General features: G+C 31.2%; 1 protein-coding gene across 2 annotated transcripts in view; it reads left to right on the top strand.

Annotated features, from left to right (window-relative positions):
- The window catches only part of LOC111706783 (protein eyes shut), a 50,493-nt gene that overhangs the window by 23,390 nt on the left and 8,200 nt on the right, over positions 1–18,903 (top strand). For both annotated transcript variants that reach the window (XM_023479721.1, XM_023479722.1), the window contains 26 exons: positions 326–429; positions 2,370–2,453; positions 3,709–3,750; positions 4,841–4,899; positions 5,106–5,163; positions 5,661–5,698; positions 6,259–6,513; positions 6,686–6,774; positions 7,402–7,504; positions 7,729–7,763; positions 7,863–7,893; positions 8,666–8,725; positions 9,077–9,220; positions 9,600–9,673; positions 10,056–10,110; positions 11,240–11,402; positions 11,662–11,732; positions 11,802–11,892; positions 12,278–12,364; positions 12,689–12,775; positions 13,694–13,736; positions 15,062–15,218; positions 16,317–16,418; positions 16,643–16,709; positions 16,818–16,887; positions 18,278–18,456. In XM_023479721.1, the coding sequence (XP_023335489.1) occupies positions 326–429; positions 2,370–2,453; positions 3,709–3,750; positions 4,841–4,899; positions 5,106–5,163; positions 5,661–5,698; positions 6,259–6,513; positions 6,686–6,774; positions 7,402–7,504; positions 7,729–7,763; positions 7,863–7,893; positions 8,666–8,725; positions 9,077–9,220; positions 9,600–9,673; positions 10,056–10,110; positions 11,240–11,402; positions 11,662–11,732; positions 11,802–11,892; positions 12,278–12,364; positions 12,689–12,775; positions 13,694–13,736; positions 15,062–15,218; positions 16,317–16,418; positions 16,643–16,709; positions 16,818–16,887; positions 18,278–18,456 (2,348 nt within the window). The remainder of the gene's footprint in view (positions 1–325; positions 430–2,369; positions 2,454–3,708; positions 3,751–4,840; positions 4,900–5,105; positions 5,164–5,660; positions 5,699–6,258; positions 6,514–6,685; positions 6,775–7,401; positions 7,505–7,728; positions 7,764–7,862; positions 7,894–8,665; positions 8,726–9,076; positions 9,221–9,599; positions 9,674–10,055; positions 10,111–11,239; positions 11,403–11,661; positions 11,733–11,801; positions 11,893–12,277; positions 12,365–12,688; positions 12,776–13,693; positions 13,737–15,061; positions 15,219–16,316; positions 16,419–16,642; positions 16,710–16,817; positions 16,888–18,277; positions 18,457–18,903) is intronic.

Here is an 18,903-nt window from a genome sequence, read left to right on the forward strand (position 1 = left end):
GTAAATTACCATATGTTTAATTTTCTTGAACCTAAAGTAAATTACCCTATGTTTAATTTTCTTGAACCAAAGTAAATTACCTTATGTTTAATTTTCTTGAACCTAAAGTAAATTACCTTATGTTTAATTTTCTTGAACCTAAAGTAAATTACCTTATGTTTGATTTTCTTGAACTTACAGTAAATTACCATATGTTTAATTTTCTTGAACTTAAAGTAAATTACCTTATGTTTAATTTTCTTGAACTTAAAGTAAGTTACCTTATGTTTGATTTTCTTGAACCTAAAGTAAATTACCTTATGTTTAATTTTCTTGATTATTTTAGAAATGGAGGAACTTGTTTATGGAGTATAGATGGATTCCAGTGCCATTGTAAACTACAGTTCTCAGGAAGATATTGTCAATCTAGGATTCAAGTCAGTACTCCAGGTATATATTAGGACTCAAGAGTCAATAATCCAGATATATATAAGACTCAAGAGTAAATACTCCAGGTATATATTAGGTATATATTAGGATTTTGAAGTCAGTACTCCAGGGTTAGTTACACGAGTCCCTTTGTGTAAGTTAAGTCGAGTCAAGGATGTAATTCAAGGAAAGTTAATTGCGGTCGTGTATACTCTGCGGACATATTGAAACCAGTTCTCTCTGGGCGGAATTTGTAAACAAGAATAGATGCATCAGTGTTCGTTTAGTATCTGAGGAGGTTAAATGCATTAAATTTTGATAACTTTGATAATTCACATAATAGTTTCCTATGACCAGAATATTTCATTGATTTTTTTTATGTGAAAGATGGATCCCATGTCAGGCTGTAACATCCGTCTTGTGTTTACATTACCGCCCAGAGACAGTACACTGCAATACAAAAGATGCGTACACTTCTGAAATAACTTTCCTTGCATTACATCATTCAGTCGACTCACTACTTCAATTAGAAACTAAATAATCCTTTTCTTTGTATTTTTCTTTACTTTTTATTTCTTTCCATAAAATTGTAATCCTGAGTGTATGTAAGTGTATTAAGCTGTCCACTCCTGAGTGTATGTTACTGTATTAAGTTGTCCACTACTAGTGTATGTAACTGTATTAAGATGTCCACTCCTGAGTGTATGTAACTGTGTTAAGTTGTCCACTCCTAGTGTATGTAACTGTATTAGTTGTCCACTCTTGAGTGTATGTAACTGTATTAAGTTGTCCACTCCTAGTGTTTGTAACTGTATTAAGTTGTCCACTCCTAGTGTATGTAACTGTATTAAGTTGTCCACTCCTGAGTGTATGTAACTGTATTAAGTTGTCCACTCCTAGTGTATGTAACTGTATTAAGTTATCCACTCCTAGTGTATGTAACTGTATTAAGTTGTCCACTCCTGAGTGTATGTAACTGTATTAAGATGTCCACTCCTGAGTGTATGTAACTGTGTTAAGTTGTCCACTCCTAGTGTATGTAACTGATTAAGTTGTCCACTCTTGAGTGTATGTAACTGTATTAAGTTGTCCACTCCTAGTGTGTATGTAAGTGTATTAAGTTGTCCACTCCTAGTGTATGTTACTGTATTAAGTTGTCCACTCCTGAGTGTATGTAACTGTATTAAGTTGTCCACTCCTGAGTGTATGTAACTGTATTAAGTTGTCCACTCCTAGTGTATGTTACTGTATTAAGTTGTCCACTCCTAGTGTATGTAACTGTATTAAGTTGTCCACTCCTAGTGTATGTAACTGTATTAAGTTGTCCACTCCTAGTGTATGTAACTGTGTTAAGTTGTCCACTCCTAGTGTGTGTAAGTGTATTAAGTTGTCCAGTGTTAGTTGTATATCCAATACATAATATTCTACCAATATTCATAGCTTACTCCAATACTCCTCATTAAAGGTTTACTCAACACAAAAGTGCATTACACACGAATAATACATAGTTTAGGTAGCATTTACCTAAACTTAAAGGGAATGTAAGCAGATTTTAAGGGGCCCTCTATGCATGGATAGTAATGCCTGATTCACAACGGTACTCTTAATTTCTTTATCTGATCATTAATGTGGAATTCATTGTCTTTTTTTCGGTCTAAAAGTATTTAATTCAGATAATCCCTACAACTCTTCTCACAATAGAAATGTGAAAGTAATTTTTGTAGAGGACCTGCAATGAAAGATAATTAGTTTTCAAAATTATAAATATGGATTTCTCATTAATGCTTGATCGGATAAAGGTTTCAAGAGTACCTTTGTAAATCGGGCATTGCCAACTTTGCCTGGAGGGTCACTTGAAATTACGCTTTATAGTCACTTTAACTAACTTTTTGATTAGTGTACTTAGTTGATTGAGTATTGATTGATTGATTGATTTATTGATTGATTGATTGATTTCTCAGGATTTTTGGGACACTCCTACCTGGTTCACGAGACAGGACTGGAAGACAACTCTACTCTTGAACTGGGGTTTAGGACTCAAATTGGTAACATGAAAATAAATATAAACATAAAAATGAATAATAGCATGAAAATGAGTGATAACATGAAAATGAGTATAAACATAAAAATGAATAATAACATGAAAATGAGTTTTAACATGAAAATGAATAATAGCATGAAAATGAGTATAAACATGAAAATGAATAATAACATGAAAATGAATAATAACATGAAAATGAATAATAGCATGAAAATGAGTATAAACATAAAAATGAATAATAGCATGAAAATGAATATAAACATAAAAACGAAAAATAACATGAAAATGAATAATAACATGAAAATGAATAATAACATGAAAATGAGTAATAACATAAAAATGAGTATAAACATAAAAATGAATAATAACATGAAAATGAGTATAAACATAAAAATGAACAATAGCATGAAAATGAGCATAAACATAAAAATGAACAATAGCATGAAAATGAACATAAACATGAGAATGAATAATAACATGAAAATGAGTATAAACATAAAGATGAATAATAACATGAAAATGAGTATAAACATAAAAATGAATAATAACATGAAATGATTTTAAACATAAAAATGAATAATAACATGAAAATGAATAAAAACATGAAAATGAATAGTAACATGAAAATGAGTATAAACTTAAAAATGAATAATAACATGAAAATGATTATAAACATGAAAATGAATAGTAACATGAAAATGAGTATAAACTTAAAAATGAATAATAACATGAAAATGATTATAAACATGAAAATGAAAAATAACATGAAAATGAGTATAAACATAAAAATGAATAGTAACATGAAAATGAATATAAACATGAAAATGAATAATAACACGAAAATGAATATAAACATAAAAATGAATAATAACATGAAAATGAATATAAACATGAAAATGAATAATAACATGAAAATGAATATAAACATGAAAATAAATATAAATATGAAAATGATTATAAACATAAATAATTGTAAACACAAAACAAAACATACAAAAGAAATATGAACATAAAGATAACAAGGAAATAAAATAAACTTGAATATAAGCAGGAATAAAAATATGAACATAAAAATAAACATCCATTAACAAACACTTCAGAACTACATAATGATTATACAAATATTAACATAATAATAATGCATTGACATTATTAACTTGAGTTGCGCACAACATAAATATGAAAATATGAATATGAACAAAACATACACATAAAAAATAATATGAAATTTTATAAAATTAATGATTTTTTTTTGCCAGGATTCCGAACTACCTATTCAACAGGGGTTCTCTTCTACACAGGTCAAATATTCATTAGATTTATTCATTATTTTCATCAATTTCTTATTTCATCATTTATATCATTCATCCTTTTATTATATTCATTCATTCATCACATTCATTTATTCTATACAGTTCAAATATATCTGTATTCATTAGATTCATTCAATAGATTTATTTATTTCTTATTTCATACTTTATATCATTAATCTTTTTATTATATTCATCCATTTATTCATCCCATTCATTTGTACTACACAGGTCAAATATATCTGTTTTGATTAGATTCATTCAATAGATTTATTTATTTCTTATTTTATTCTTTATATCATTCATCCTGTTATTATATTCATTCATTTATTCATCCTATTCATTTGTTCTACACAGGTCAAACATATCTGCGTTCATCCGTTAAACTTCTCATTCATTCCTCATCTCATACATTTTAGTTATTCATTCTTCATTTCATCCATCCTTTTCATTCATCCTTACTTATTCTTCATTTCATTCACTCTATTCATTCAAGTATTGATCCTGTACGGTTCGTAAATATTTGATTTCATCAATGCTATTAATTCATTTATTCATCATACAGCTCCAGCATTCATTCTACATTTCATCCCTCCTTTTCATTAGTCTTTTTCAGTCCTTATAAGTTCTACATTTCATTTATGCTATTCATTCATCCTTTTCAGTCCCTATTCATTCAACATTTCATCCATGCTATTCCTACATCCTTTTCAGTCCTTATTCATTCTACATTTTATTCATGCTATTCATTCATCCTTTTCAGTCCTTATTCATGTTATATTTTATTCATGCTATTCATTCATCCTTTTCAGTCCTTATTCATTCAACATTTCATCCACACTATTTATTCATCCTTTTCAGTCCCCATTCATTCTCCAATACATTTCTTATTCATTCTACATTTTATTTATGCTATTCATTCATCTTTTTCAGTCCTTATTTATTCATCCTTTCATGTCACTAGGTTCACAACTTCAGAAGCATCAGGTTGCAAAGATAAAAAGAATTATAAAGTTATAATTGAGACAAGAAACCAGGTCCTTAAGACTCCAAAACTTCGTAAATAATATTTGTTTTCCAGGGGAGCAAGGAGGTCTCTTGATAACCTCGTTTTTAGAGGATGGTATTCTTAACTTTCAGGAAACCAGACATTTTCAATAATCATTAATTAACAATAATAATAATCATAATATTACAAATGAAAAAAATATTGATGTTGGTGATGATGCTGATGGATAATAATGATGAAGATGATGTTGATGATAATGATGATTCTGATGTTGATAATGATAATGTTGTTGAACAACAACAAGAATAATAATAATAATAATGTCTGAGAATTCTAGGTGAGCTGTGGACACCAGCTGATTACATTCTCGGATCCTAAACATAGAGTCAACACAGGAATAATTTATTTTAAAAAAAAGTAGAAAGTTGATTTTGAGTTTGCGGAGGGATAAAAGTCTTGATATTATTAGAATTCAATCAAACCAAGAATTCCCCCACTAAAATTTTTTCAAAATGGTTTTATTGGTTTTATTGGGTTCAAATTAATATTTAATCATCTGAGAAACTGTAGCAGCCAATCAGAGAAAAGGGGGCAACCAATGAGAGAACAGAAATATTCTCATTGGAGAAAACAATTAACGGATATCCAAGGAGAGAGAAAAAGAGTGGATTAAGGATTAAAATGAAAAGTTTCCACAGTGGATATTCGGATTAAGAAGTCAGGATTAAAGTTTATCCATTCTAAAGTTCCCTGCTCAGGTCAAAGAAAACTCTGGTCTTTGTCCTTTCTATGAAATGTCTTTACTATGAAATGTCACATCTATAAAATGCACTTTCTATTGTCTTTGGAATGCTTGAGTCTGTAAATTCTTAAAATAAATCATTTTTTTAAGGATATGAGCAGACCTTGGAAGTAGTTGTTACTTTTCAGGTTATTTACAATTTTATCTTTGGATCTTGTGTTGGGGTTGATTCCTAACCTTATAGTTTTTTCACTTTTAGGGTGATTATTAGACTTACCAATAGATGATACTTATCTACTTTTGGTATGCATGAAATGTTATGTGACCTACTTTTGATAATTTGAATAAATGTATGACTGAGTATAATATTATTGTATCTGTTTTATGGTTTGGGCTGGATTGGCTGATGTTAAATAAATTATATTAAATACAGTGGTCAGCATTTATATCAATACAATGAAGACGACTTTTTATTGGTGATTCAATTTCTAACAAGCTTTTATTCACCGCTCATTAGAGACAAATAAAAATGTAAACAACGAGAAGCTGTTAATGAAATAATGTTTAGAAAGATCAATACTGAAAAAGAAAGTCGTTTTTATTGTATTGATATAAACGACGACCACCGTATCTTATTAAATGATTGATTGTTTGATTATTTGAAAGATTGATGTATTGATTTATTAAATGAATGATTGATTGATTTATTGAAGAATTGATTGAAGAAATTATTGATCGTTATTTTCAGGGAGAGAAGGGTCTGGATAGAACCTGTATAACTGAAATCCATCTGAATGGAACCCACGCCATGAAAGGGGAGCAGGAGGTCCTGCATCCGCCTCATCTGCCCCAGTACATATATATCGGCGGAGCTCCGGCGGATATCCTGCAGGACCCGGGGGCGGATATTCTGATTCCGAAGGTTGGTCTGCAGGGCTGTGTCAAGCATTTTCTACTTCAGGAGAGAGAAGTTGAACTCTTCTCAGGAGCTGTTAGCGGACAGGTACAAAACATGCTCAATCAATCAACTTGAATAAAAGGCAAAAACTAAAACGAAAACGGAAGTTTTAATCAGTATAAAGAAAAGTTTTAGAACAATTTTGTAGAAAATTGAAATTGAAGATTTCTGTGTGTGCTGAAAAATTGATAGTTTGACTTTGCATTGGTTTGAGTAGGATATTGTTGAATGTGAGAGTGCTGCATGTTCCAGCAAACCTTGTCAGAACAATGGGATTTGTAACCAACATCCTTCAGGGGCATCATGGTAAGTCAGAAACTAACGGAGCTGGGAACTTTTGAAACGACGGAATGAGTTAAAATATTTTCCAAGAAGATAAAGAAAACACCTGGCAATTTTTAGTGCAAACCTATCTTTTACGCTGTTACTCATTGGTCAAAGTTATAATTGTGAACCAATAGGAAGTCGAGAAATCTTTACTTTTAATTTTATTAGTTTCCAGCTTTCACCTTCTAATCATTAAAAGCCATACTTTACAACATCTACTTAAAGGGACTGTCAGCATAATTTCAAGTGACCTCTATTCACAAAGATACTCTTGAAACCTTTATTTGATCAATAATTTGAAATGTATTGTCGTCATTGTAGGATTGAAAATATAAATTGTTGATAATTCCTAATTCCTGTAGTAGAAATGCGTCACTTTAATTAAAATTAATTAGTTTTGAAAATTATCAACATTGATATCTAATTCATATTTAATCACAAAAACCTTTTAAAGGTACTATATTGTCATCTTTGCATGGAATTGAGGGTCACGTGAAATTACGCTTACAGTCCCTTTAATGGTCCATTTACGTTTAATAGATTAGAAAATTGCATTTCCTCAATTTCCTAAAACTGTCTTTTGTACTGTTTAACTGTTTATGTCAGGTTCTGTGAATGTACTGCAGGATTTACTGGTCAGCTGTGTGAAAGAACAATCTGTAATGCCAACCCATGTCTTCATGGTGGAACTTGTCTGGGAAAACCAAAGGAACAGCGGTCATTTTGAATATTTCGGAAGTCATTTTATAATTTTGAATAATTGTGCGACTATTTTGAAAAAATTGGCGGCCATTTTGAATAATTTAGTGGCCATTTTGAATAATATTGTAGGCATTTATAATATCAAAGTTTATATCTAAAATTTAGTTTATTGTTTTTTTTCTGTTAATTTTATAATTTAAAATTCTAAGTACATGGTCTCTGTTGATTTAGGGAGAAGGTTTTGTCTGTCTCTGCCCTTTTGGAAGGAATGTATTTGTTCTAAAATATTTTATTCATTGAATCAACTTCATAGTAAATAAAAACCATGACTTTTTTGTTATGTTCGAACAATATTTATTATACAGGCGGGGAGGTATATGTGAGGAGGAGGTGGAGGTAAGTTGATGAATAATGAATGAGGCTTTAATGACGACCTTTCTCTTTAGATATCACGATAATCCGGTCTTCTGTATACATTGAAAACATCTTGTTTTTAATTCATAATAAATTAAATCAGCGTACACTGTACATTTTTTTTTCAAATTGGGGGCAAATGGGGGCAAATGGGGGCAAATGTGTTAGTGGAATTTGAAAAAAAAAATTTTAATTGAGGGCATTTATTTTTTAAATTGGGGGCATTTTTTTTAATTGGGGGCAATGGGGGCAAATGTTTTAGTGGAATTTTAAAATGTTTTTTTAATTGGGGGCATTTTTTCAAATTGAGGGCAATGGGGGCAAATGTTTTAGTGGAATTTAAAAATGTTTTTTTTTAATTGGGGGCATTTTTTTTTAATTGGGGGCTTTTTTTCAAATTGGGGGCAATGGGGGCAAATGTGTTAGTGGAATTTGAAAATGTTTTTTTAATTAGGGGCATTATTTTTACAAATTGGACTAAATAATTGCTGTACAGTAGTCTCAATCTTTGTGGGTCCCTGCACTTTACAGGATTTACACTTTCCAATTGTGCTTCCCTAAACACATTATAGTCTCAAAAGAATTGGTTGAATTTGATGAACTGTCCCGCTTTTCACTCTATAATCTGCGTATATTGTGAGCCGTAGAAATTTCTTTAGTTGCGCAAAGGTTGACCTGGTATCTTAAATAAACCAAAGTTTTCAGTGAAAAGAAAATATCTACTGAAATTTCAAAAAGTATTTTGATTGTTTAGGTAAATCAACCTTCCTTTACTAGCTGGGTTCTGGGTCATTCATCCTTCCTAACTTATCAGGTGATTTCAACGCTAGCTAACTTAGCTGGATTAGACTTTAACCCTAGATCTAACTTTGCTGAATTAGACTTTAACGCTAGATCTAACTTAGCAAGATTACACTTCAACGCTAGATCGCTAGATTAGACTTCAACGCTAGTTCGCTGGATTACACTTCAACGCTAGATCGCTGAGTTAGACTTCAACGCTAGATCTTAGAGCTCTTTATCATAAAAGAATGACATTTTAAATTTTTTATTACTTTTTTTCGCATAGGTTTTTTATTTAAAGGGTTCGAAACTGAAGGTTCTCTTATTACCCAGTTAAAACATCTGAATGACTCGTTGATTCAAAAACCTAATTATTGATCAGGCTCCTACTGGAGTAGAACCTGGTGTAGAGTTCAAGTTCCATTTTACCAGCGGGCTGGTCAACCAGGTTGCTCTTCTCCTCTTCATGGGTCAGCTTGGGACACGCAGGCAGGGGTCAGACTACCTAGCTGTCAGCTTTATCAAGGTAAATATACATTTAAGAAACTTATCTGATTACTTCGTAAGACAAAAGAATATCAAATACACCAAAAAATTTCCTTAAATACATGTTTACCTACAAAGGATGAGACTTCAGTGACACTATGTGGAATTTATAAATTCTAGGTATTTGCATTTCTGGTTCTTAATAAGCTTATTACTTCCTGTGTCAAATCATCTAATATACCATTAAATAAATTAAAAATACCATTATGTAAACTAAAAGTACCATCATTTATACTAAAACGAAGGCAGAGAGCCTTGTTAAAGACCTTCAAATCATTATATTTAAAGAGTAGTAGGCGGTCATTAAAGTGTCAGATTAAATAATCAATTATTCTTGAATAAATTATTAAATATTTCAGGGGCATGTGTTATTAACCTGGGATTTAGGAGCTGGACCTAGAAGAATATTTACCAAGGAGCCCGTAGATCCAAGGTTTATTGTCTAGTTTGGTACAAAGTTATGTTATCAAAAAGATCCAAGGTTTATTGTCTAGTTTGGTACAAATTTATGTTATCAAGTAGATCCAAGGTTTATTGTCCAGTTTGTTACAAATTTATATTATCAAGTAGATCCAAGGTGTATTGTCTATTTTGTTACAAATTTATGTTATCAAGAAGATCCAAGGTTTATTGTCTAGTTTGGTACAAATTTATGTTATCAAGTAGATCCAAGGTTTATTGTCTATTTTGTTACAAATTTGTATTATCAAGTAGATCCAAGGTTTATTGTCTAGTTTGGTACAAATTTATGTTATCAAGTGGATCCAAGCTGGCTAATACATATTTAAAACACTTACATGTATTTTTCTCTTTAGGATTCATGTACACACTGTACATGCAGGCAGATGGGGCAGGCTCGGCTGGCTTAAGGAACATTCCTACATCGAAATGTACATTTGTATGTACAGTACATAAAAACAAGACATTATTGGATAATTCCCATTCTCACTTTTATTTTTTTAAAGCAGGGAATCAATTTAATCTCAAGATTTTCAATTTTGTAAATAATATCTCATTTCGAATAGTTACTTCATGACATGAAAATTATCAATTAATGAGATATTATTTAATTTTGATTTGACATCACAGATCAGATTTAATTTAAAACTATAAAATCTCAAAATCAATATTTTCTTGTCCAGGACTTTCATTTTCCCAACAATTGATTCAGGATTATATTATGCAATAATAATTGTTTTTTTTTTTGATTATCCTCCATTGTTTTTATTTCCTTTGACAAGAATTGGATATTGATAAACGTTTTTTCTCCTCTTTACTAAATAAATATTTATAATTATCTTTTATTTCTGGTAAACATAATTATGTTCTTAAGTGAAACTTTTCGTTGATTTTTTCTCAAATTGAATGTCAACTTATTTCAGATGAACCTCTTCTTAAACCATTTCCAATTCACAACGGTACCCTTTCCTTCCCAACCTTTAAACCATAGCTTATTATTAATGTGGAATATATCGTTGTCTAGCTTTACCTGTCGTTAAATCGTGCAATTTCCTCAATGGTTTCTATAGCAAGGTATTCCGCAAGTAACTACAGAAATACTATGAACACAATTAAAAAAACCAATGTTCAAAGAAAAATCATGGATATCTCGATGCTTTTACAGATATCAATGTGAATCGAACATTTAGCTCTGTAAATTGAGGGTCACTTGAAATCATGGTTGTATAGTCGCAATTGAAACTTTCATGCTTTGTAAATTGTTAACCCCTATTCGGTTTAAGGGGTAGACAATTTTTACTTTTCTTTTTGCCGCAAACTTTTTTAATCCTTATATCTTTTTTGCAGAAGTTTGATATTCCAAACTATAAATTATGTTAGATCAAATATTGAAAAATCAAAGGTTTTCACCATTAGGTTGCAAATATATAAGGATTAGAAAATGTGTGACATAAAACTCAGTTCCTTTCCTGAATATTTAAATTCTCTACAAATCCATCATGTTGTTTGAGCTGAATATCGAATGTATGCATGTGATTAGGTTGATCACTACAGGAATCTGACCGGCCTAGCTCCAGGAAAACTCTCTACCTTGAACGTGAACGGAGAGTTCTATATTGGAGGTCATGAGAGTTTTAACTTTACAGGTTTACCTCATGATTTCCCTGTACACACTGGCTTTACAGGATGCATATTCGATCTAGGCAGGAGCAAACAAACAAAACTAATATTAATCAAACTTTCTATTTTTTAGATTATTCCAGTTTCAATCTTGGTTCATGTAAGCTAAAAAAGTTAAGTACTGTTTTAATCTCTTTATCTTTGCTACCCAATGTCGTAGACCTTTGATATTTCAATTTGAGTTTGTGACAAAAACTCAGTTCCTTTGTCTAGATTCTACAAATAAACATCGATTGTTTAAATGTTTAAATTAAGCTATAGGTTTGTAATGCTGATGTATAGTTGTACGGAACGACGAGGATGATTTAATAGTTCCTGTTCCTGTCCGAGGAAGGAACGTGCAGCAGTGTCAGGTATAAAATATGTAAATTATGGAATATACTGCTGAAAGTTCCAACATTTAACAGGGTTTACATTTCTAGGAACGGATCTGTGACAGACGACCATGTTCCAATGGATTTTGCTTGGATTATGGAGCCTCATACTCGTGCCAATGTCCAGATGGAACAACAGGTATAAAAGGCAACTTACAAAGAGCTTCTATAAGATCTGTTTTTACATATTTAGTGATTTACAGCTAAAGGTGATAAAAAAAATCGGAGATGTTCTGAACATTTCAGATTTAATCAATCGTTTTTAAAATCATATAACCTTGAATGTGTTTAAAACGGACCTAAACATGATGATCATCAGTACTAAGGACTAAGGGGGGGGGGGAAATCACTTAGATTTATTGCTAATTACTAACTTTAAAGTTGTCATTAATTAAACCAATTTATTCATGTTGAATTACCAACCAGACTATATAGGTTTATTATGTACGCAAACGTTCGAGTACCAATGACACAAATTAAAACATCTCTAATCCTATCTGTCAAATCTGTAACATTATGTTCAGGACCTTCTTGTGATCATAACCATAACATCTGCAGTGGTCAGAGACATCAATGCCAGGAGGGGTCAACCTGTACACCAGTACATTCAGGTAGGAGGGGTCAACCTGTACACCAGTGCACACAAGTAGGAGGGGTCAACCTGTACACCAGTACACAAAGGTAGGAGGGGTCAACCTGTGCACCAGTACACACAGGTAGGAGGGGTCAACCTCTACACCAGTACACACAGGTAGGAGGGCTTAACCTGTACACCAGTACACACAGGTTGGAGGGGTCAACCTGTACACCAGTACACACAGGTAGGTGGGGTCAATCTTTAATATTACAAATGTCACAACTTTTGTTCAGAGAAAGGTTAAAATGGTATATACCGTTGTAAATCGAGCCTGTAAAGCTTAAAATGAACTATATAGGAGCTGGTTACCAATGTGTCTGCCCCCTGGGAAGAACAGGAGAACACTGTGAGGAGAATATTGAGATCTCAGATGCAAAGTTTACAGGTTGTATAAACAAAAAATATATAGAACCAAGACGAGAGAAGGATAGAATTTAACAATAAACTGTGACGTATAAGCCTTAAAACTAATTTCATTGTAAACAATCAAACAAGTCGCCTAAGCTTCTCAGGAATACTGAGCTAATTGCTTTAAATATTTGGTAGATTTTACAATAACAAAAATAGTTCATCAGCTTTTTTAATATATTTAAAAGCACAATAAAATGTAAACAACCCTTATTTCCATGTTCCTAGTTATAATTGTATTTTATAAACAAACCAAATATCTAAATACCCCCCCCCCTCCTCCCCGCATAGGCTTTTAACAAACTAGGCTTTTAGCGCCCATCTTCTATTTAAATTGTGAACATGTTCTTTTTGTTTACATTTTAAAACAAAGAAGAAAAATTTTTTGCAGATAATTAAAAAAAGATTGGCGGATTTTCAAGGAATTTAAATTTTTTTACAAAATTAAAAACCTTTAAAACACATTTTAATTTTTATCATTCATAAACCTTCCCTGTGGTCACGTGATATCCCACAAAAAATTTGGACCCGATCAATTCAGCCGTTTTGACGTTTATTGGATACAAACAAACAAACAGACACCCAAACACCCAAACAGACAGACAAGCCAAATTTATATATAGATAACTTACAGTGAAAACCAGAAAACAGAGTCTCAAACCATGAATTTGAATAGTCCAACGAACATAAGACAACGCAATTTTGCGATGTACTCAGATAAAAAAAATTTAAATTAAGTTAATTTTATTTTTTAATCTAATAATAAAATTGTATGCTTTATAGCAACATCATATTTGTAGATTGCGTTAATGTCGTCTTCCTATGCCAGAGTTCTCTGGTTATCACTGTAAAGTTACATCTCAACTTTTTAATTGTCATTTAATACTATTTTTAGGATCAAGCTCATACATGGCACTAAACCTACTCACCAGTGTAAGGTTAGAAATAAATACTTTTTTTCAAGTTTAACACTTCTTGTTTTGACATTGCAGATGTGTCAGAAAATTCATAGATATTGAGATTGTTTCTATACACAGTATGACCATGTGATATATGGTAGAATTTAAAGCTTGAAGAAGTTTTCTAGATGATTTAAAACTTATTATATATATGCTTTGCCAAGTTATCTGTGTCAGAAAAAAACATTTAACAAAAAATTATTTTGCTTTTGATAAGGTAAGAAAGGAAAGGAATTGAATCTTTGCCACAAACTCAAATTTTTTAATCCGCATATCTTTGCAACCTAATGCTGTAAACCTTTGATATTCTAAGCTTAGACTATTTAATCTAACAGAATTCATATTTTGAAATATCTCAGGTCTACGACATTGGGTTGCAAAGATATAGGGATGAGAAAATCAGAGTTTGTTGCAAAGACTTCATTCCTTTGAGAAGCAAGAAATAAATCCTTTAATATTTTTTAACAAATGATTCGATATCAAATGTTTCGTTATGGAAATTTTTATAAAGGTGAAAAACTATATTTAGAACTTAAAGTTTCAGTGTTGGGGGAAGTCTGAAGGCAGGGTTATTTTGCAAGAGAAAAATTTTTCTTAACTTTAATAATTTATCTGAATTAAGTTTTACAATATTTTTAAATTTCAATATGATATCAGATGGAAACATCTTAAAAAGTCTTTTTTTCTTGTTTTTCATTCTTTCTCCTTGATCGTCCATTCCTCGTCCATCCTTCTGCAAGAGAAAATATACTTTTAGAGATACTACCCTTTTCCCCTATTTGTGCTTATCAATGATTCTATTTGATGTAAAGTCAATTAAACAAATCATACAAGTTAGATTCATATTTCAAATTGAATATTAAACTTACAGCGGGAACCAGATAACTGTGGTAAAGAAAAGATAACATTAAAGCAATATCTGGTATAATTAAAGTTGTTACAAATTACAATGCTGTGTCTCGTATTCAATATGTTATTAAGAATCATAAATTTGGGCTAAAAGTCCTCTTTCTTTACCAAAGTTTTCTGGTTCTCATTGTAAAATCTGTTTGATATCTTTTTTATTTATGCTTATTTTTGTTACGGTGATAAACAAAAAACTTTATAAAAGGAAGACGACTTTTAGAATCAAGTTATAACTTTAAAAAGTCCAATGAGCATGAGAAACAGCAGTTATTTCACTAAATTAGTGATTAAATAGGTGTCTAGTAAAACTATTTGCTTAGTAACAACATTAAATACACTTAAAATTGGTATAATGTCGTCTTTCTATTCCATTGTTTTCTGGTTATCACTGTATGTAGGTTCCGAACTGAACTGAGGTTTGAGCTGAAGGTTGACCGGGCTGATGGGTTGCTGGTATACCTGGGTCAATCCTCAAACCAGTTTGGAGATTTCCTCTCAGTTCTTCTGATAAACCAAACCCTAGTATTCAGCTTTAGCTTAGGGGCAGAGGATAAGGTTAACTTTTAAAAAATTGTTTTTCATTTTTGACAATTTTTAAAGGAATTGAGTCTTTGCCACAAACATAAGTTTTCGTATCCCTAGATCCTTTAAACCAGATAATGTAGACCTTTGATATTTCAAACTTTGAACATTTAATCTAACAGGGTTTATAGTTTGAAATATCTAATGTCTACGACATTGGGTTGCAGAGATATAGGGATTTGAAAATCAGAGTTTGTGACAAAGACTCAATTCCTTTGTCTGTTACCGTTTTCTTTTTCCATGCAAATGTTACGAGCTACGACTCTATTTCCCTTTTTTTTAAAAATCTAGATATTTCTATTGTATATTTGTTCATGGCTTTTAACCCTGAAAAAGACTGACGACTTGATTAAAGTGTATTCCAGTAATAGAATGGATTGTCCGAATCACAACGGTACCCTTTGATTGAAAAAGATTGAAAAAACGACAATATCTTCCTCATTGTTACTCAGATTATGTATAATAGTATTGGGTACCTTTGTGAAGCTGACATGCCAGTCTTCAATTAGAGCTAAGTTTACTTAAAATTACGTCTACAGTCCCTTTAAGCGTTTTTATCTCTAACAATTTTTGTAAGAATTCCTTAATTAATTGGTTTCCTTATTGTTCAAAGTAATTTGGAAAATGCTTTTCTTATTTTTTATTTCTAAATTAGAAATATGTTCCTTGAATCCTTCTACATTTCATTTTTACTTTCTATAAATCTGGAGTGAAGGAAAATCTTTTTTACTTCAATTCTTAACCTCTATATTTGAACATATTTGTCGTTGTAATTTATTTATTTATTTTATTTCGTTATTTGATCAAAAATATGAATGATTTAGTTGTATATCTGTAAGCTTTAAAAGTGTTTAATTCTGACAATTACTTCCATTTTTATGCAATGATGCGCTAGTCACCTTACAGAGAAACCAATTAATTTCCCAGTAGAAGATGAATGATGATGCAAAGCTTTACCGTTGTGAATCATACATGCCACTCCATAAATGGAGGTTCAGTAAAATAAGTCTACAGTCCCTTTTAAAAAGTCTATTTAATATCTTTATCACTATGTTACCACCTGATGTCTAGGTGGTAACCCTGAAAAGTAAGGAAAGGCTAAACCTCGGGGACTGGACAAATATCAGGGTTGGAAGAAGGGGTGAGGAGGGATATCTTCAAATTCAAAACCAGGTTTAAGTGAAATATAAAATTTTTTACATCTTCTTCTATTTTAAAAATATGAAGAGACATTGTTGAAAATTTCGAAAAAATGTCTGAATGATTTAATAAGAGCAAATATATATATGAATATATGAAAAATTGAATAAGATAATAAATGAATGAATAGATGAATTAATGAATAGTTGAATAAATAAATGAATAAATGAATAAATGAATAAATAAATAAATGTAAGGATGAAGTGAGAGGGGTGAATGGGGCAGGGTTGCATACTCTAGATGTTGACAATATTATATACATAGGTAATCATTAATCTAAGTGCATCAAATCCTCCAACTTGCTATATCTTTTTTCAATTTGATCAAACTTTTTGGAATGAAATTCTGTTAAAAAACCAAATCATGTTTTAGGTGGATTACCAGACATGTCTACCGTCTCAGAATCTAACGGAGCATTGGTGCGCTTTGCAGGATGCATCAGGTGTCGTCTTTGTTTAATATCTGAAATATTATTCAAACTTTAAAAGACTTTTGAACTGATGTCAAGTGGTTTTCCATTAAAGAATTACATGCCTGATTCTAATCGATATTCTTTAAATAGTTTTCCAGCAAAAATAATATTATACAATTTTTTTTAAATTTTCAAATGGCATCAAACACTTTCCAATTCCGGTTTCCTTGCATGCACAAGCGTGCAATTTGCGGATTTATGTTGCTAAAACAAAGAAGGAAATTGACAGAATTAATCTCTTCTCACGGGTTAGATAAACGTCAATAGCTTCCTCATATTTTCTCAGATATACAGGGTTAAGCAAAAAGGATGAGACTTCACAGACGATTTTACGGGATTTGTTTAGTCCGTTTTCTTGCATTCAGGGTTTATTGTTGATCAAAACTGAGTATTTTCTGTGCGTAATCACTTAGTTAACCGTCAAAATACTCAATTGAATGCAGAAACCAAAAATCTAGCTTCAAATTGTCATATTTTAGAGTTTTGGGTCTTCAAATAAAGGTTCCTTGAAATCACACAGTTTTTTTACAGACATGATTAAGCAGTTTTTTTAGAAATTTTAAAAAGATTTATGAATTGCAAATCCGAAAATTAATTAGTTTCAAATCCCAAGCACTGAAGGCATAAAGTAGTGCTTTAATTAAGTCTTTAATGTATTATTCATCAAAGCAAGGAGTATTCTCACTCCACTCAAATACAATTTAAGCATTTTTTCCTACCAAGATGAAAAACTAAAGATTTGTTCACCAGGTCCAGGGCAAAGAGGCCCACCGCAACCAAATTTGTGAAGGTTTTAACAAATTTTTTTTTTGACTTGACTTTGCTGTTACATTGTGCACATACGTTATTTGATTAGCTTTAATTTAATGATATCTGTATTCTATAAAATTATTGATAATATGATATTGAAACTGGTAATTCTAGAATGATTTCAGAATGCACTATGGGAGCTGAAAAATTCACTTTTCTTGTTATAAATAATTGTCTATGTTCAGAATATGTTTGAGCTTAATGTTGTTATATTGATATAAAATTAGAATTAAAGGTTGAAATAAGGGGTCCAATTATAGTCATCAAAGTGTTTACTAAAGTTAGTGATTATCCCCTCAAAATATAATATTCTAATCCTTATATCTTTGAAACCTGATGTCTTAGACCTTTGATGTATCAACAAACTGAGATCTACTTTTTACAGGGTTACTCACAAAGATCAGACTTTTGAGACGATTTATTCAATATTTTTTCTATATCATTCTGTATGTCACCCCTTTGTATCAACAAATTAAAGAGTTTTTTCTTCTCATTAAAGTCTTGTTCTTTAAGGTTAACCCTGTACATAAATATAACTGGTTGAATTTAGGAACTTGAATGTGAATGAGAGGTTGTATGAGCTGAAGGCTGGACTAGGACGGGTTGGAGCGAATATCCAGGATTGTGATGGAACTGTGTGCGGGGGGGAGGTGTGTGGAGAGAAAGGTTTATGCTTCCTGGAGAAGTCAGGGGTTGGATACTCATGTAATTGTACAGAACCGTACACAGGTAAATATCAATTGTATAGAACCGTACACAGGTTAATATCAATTGTAGAGAACCGTACACAGGTTATTATCAACTGTATAGAACCGTACACAGGTTAATATCAATTGTATAGAACCGTACACAAGTAAATATCAATTGTATAGAACCGTACACAGGTTAATATCAATTGTACAGAACCGTACACAGGTTAATATCAATTGTATAGAACCGTACACAGGTAAATATCAATTGTACAGAACCGTACACAGGTTAATATCAATTGTACAGAACCGTACACAGGTTAATATCAATTGTATAGAACCGTACACAGGTAAATATCAATTATATAGAACCGTACACAGGTTAATATCAATTGTATAGAACCGTACACAGGTTAATATCAATTGTACAGAACCGTACACAGGTTAATATTGTATAGAACCGTACACAGGTAAATATCAATTATAT

This window comes from Eurytemora carolleeae, unplaced genomic scaffold, assembly GCF_000591075.1.
Source record: "Eurytemora carolleeae unplaced genomic scaffold, Eaff_2.0 scaffold163, whole genome shotgun sequence".
NCBI classification, from domain to species: domain Eukaryota; kingdom Metazoa; phylum Arthropoda; class Copepoda; order Calanoida; family Temoridae; genus Eurytemora; species Eurytemora carolleeae.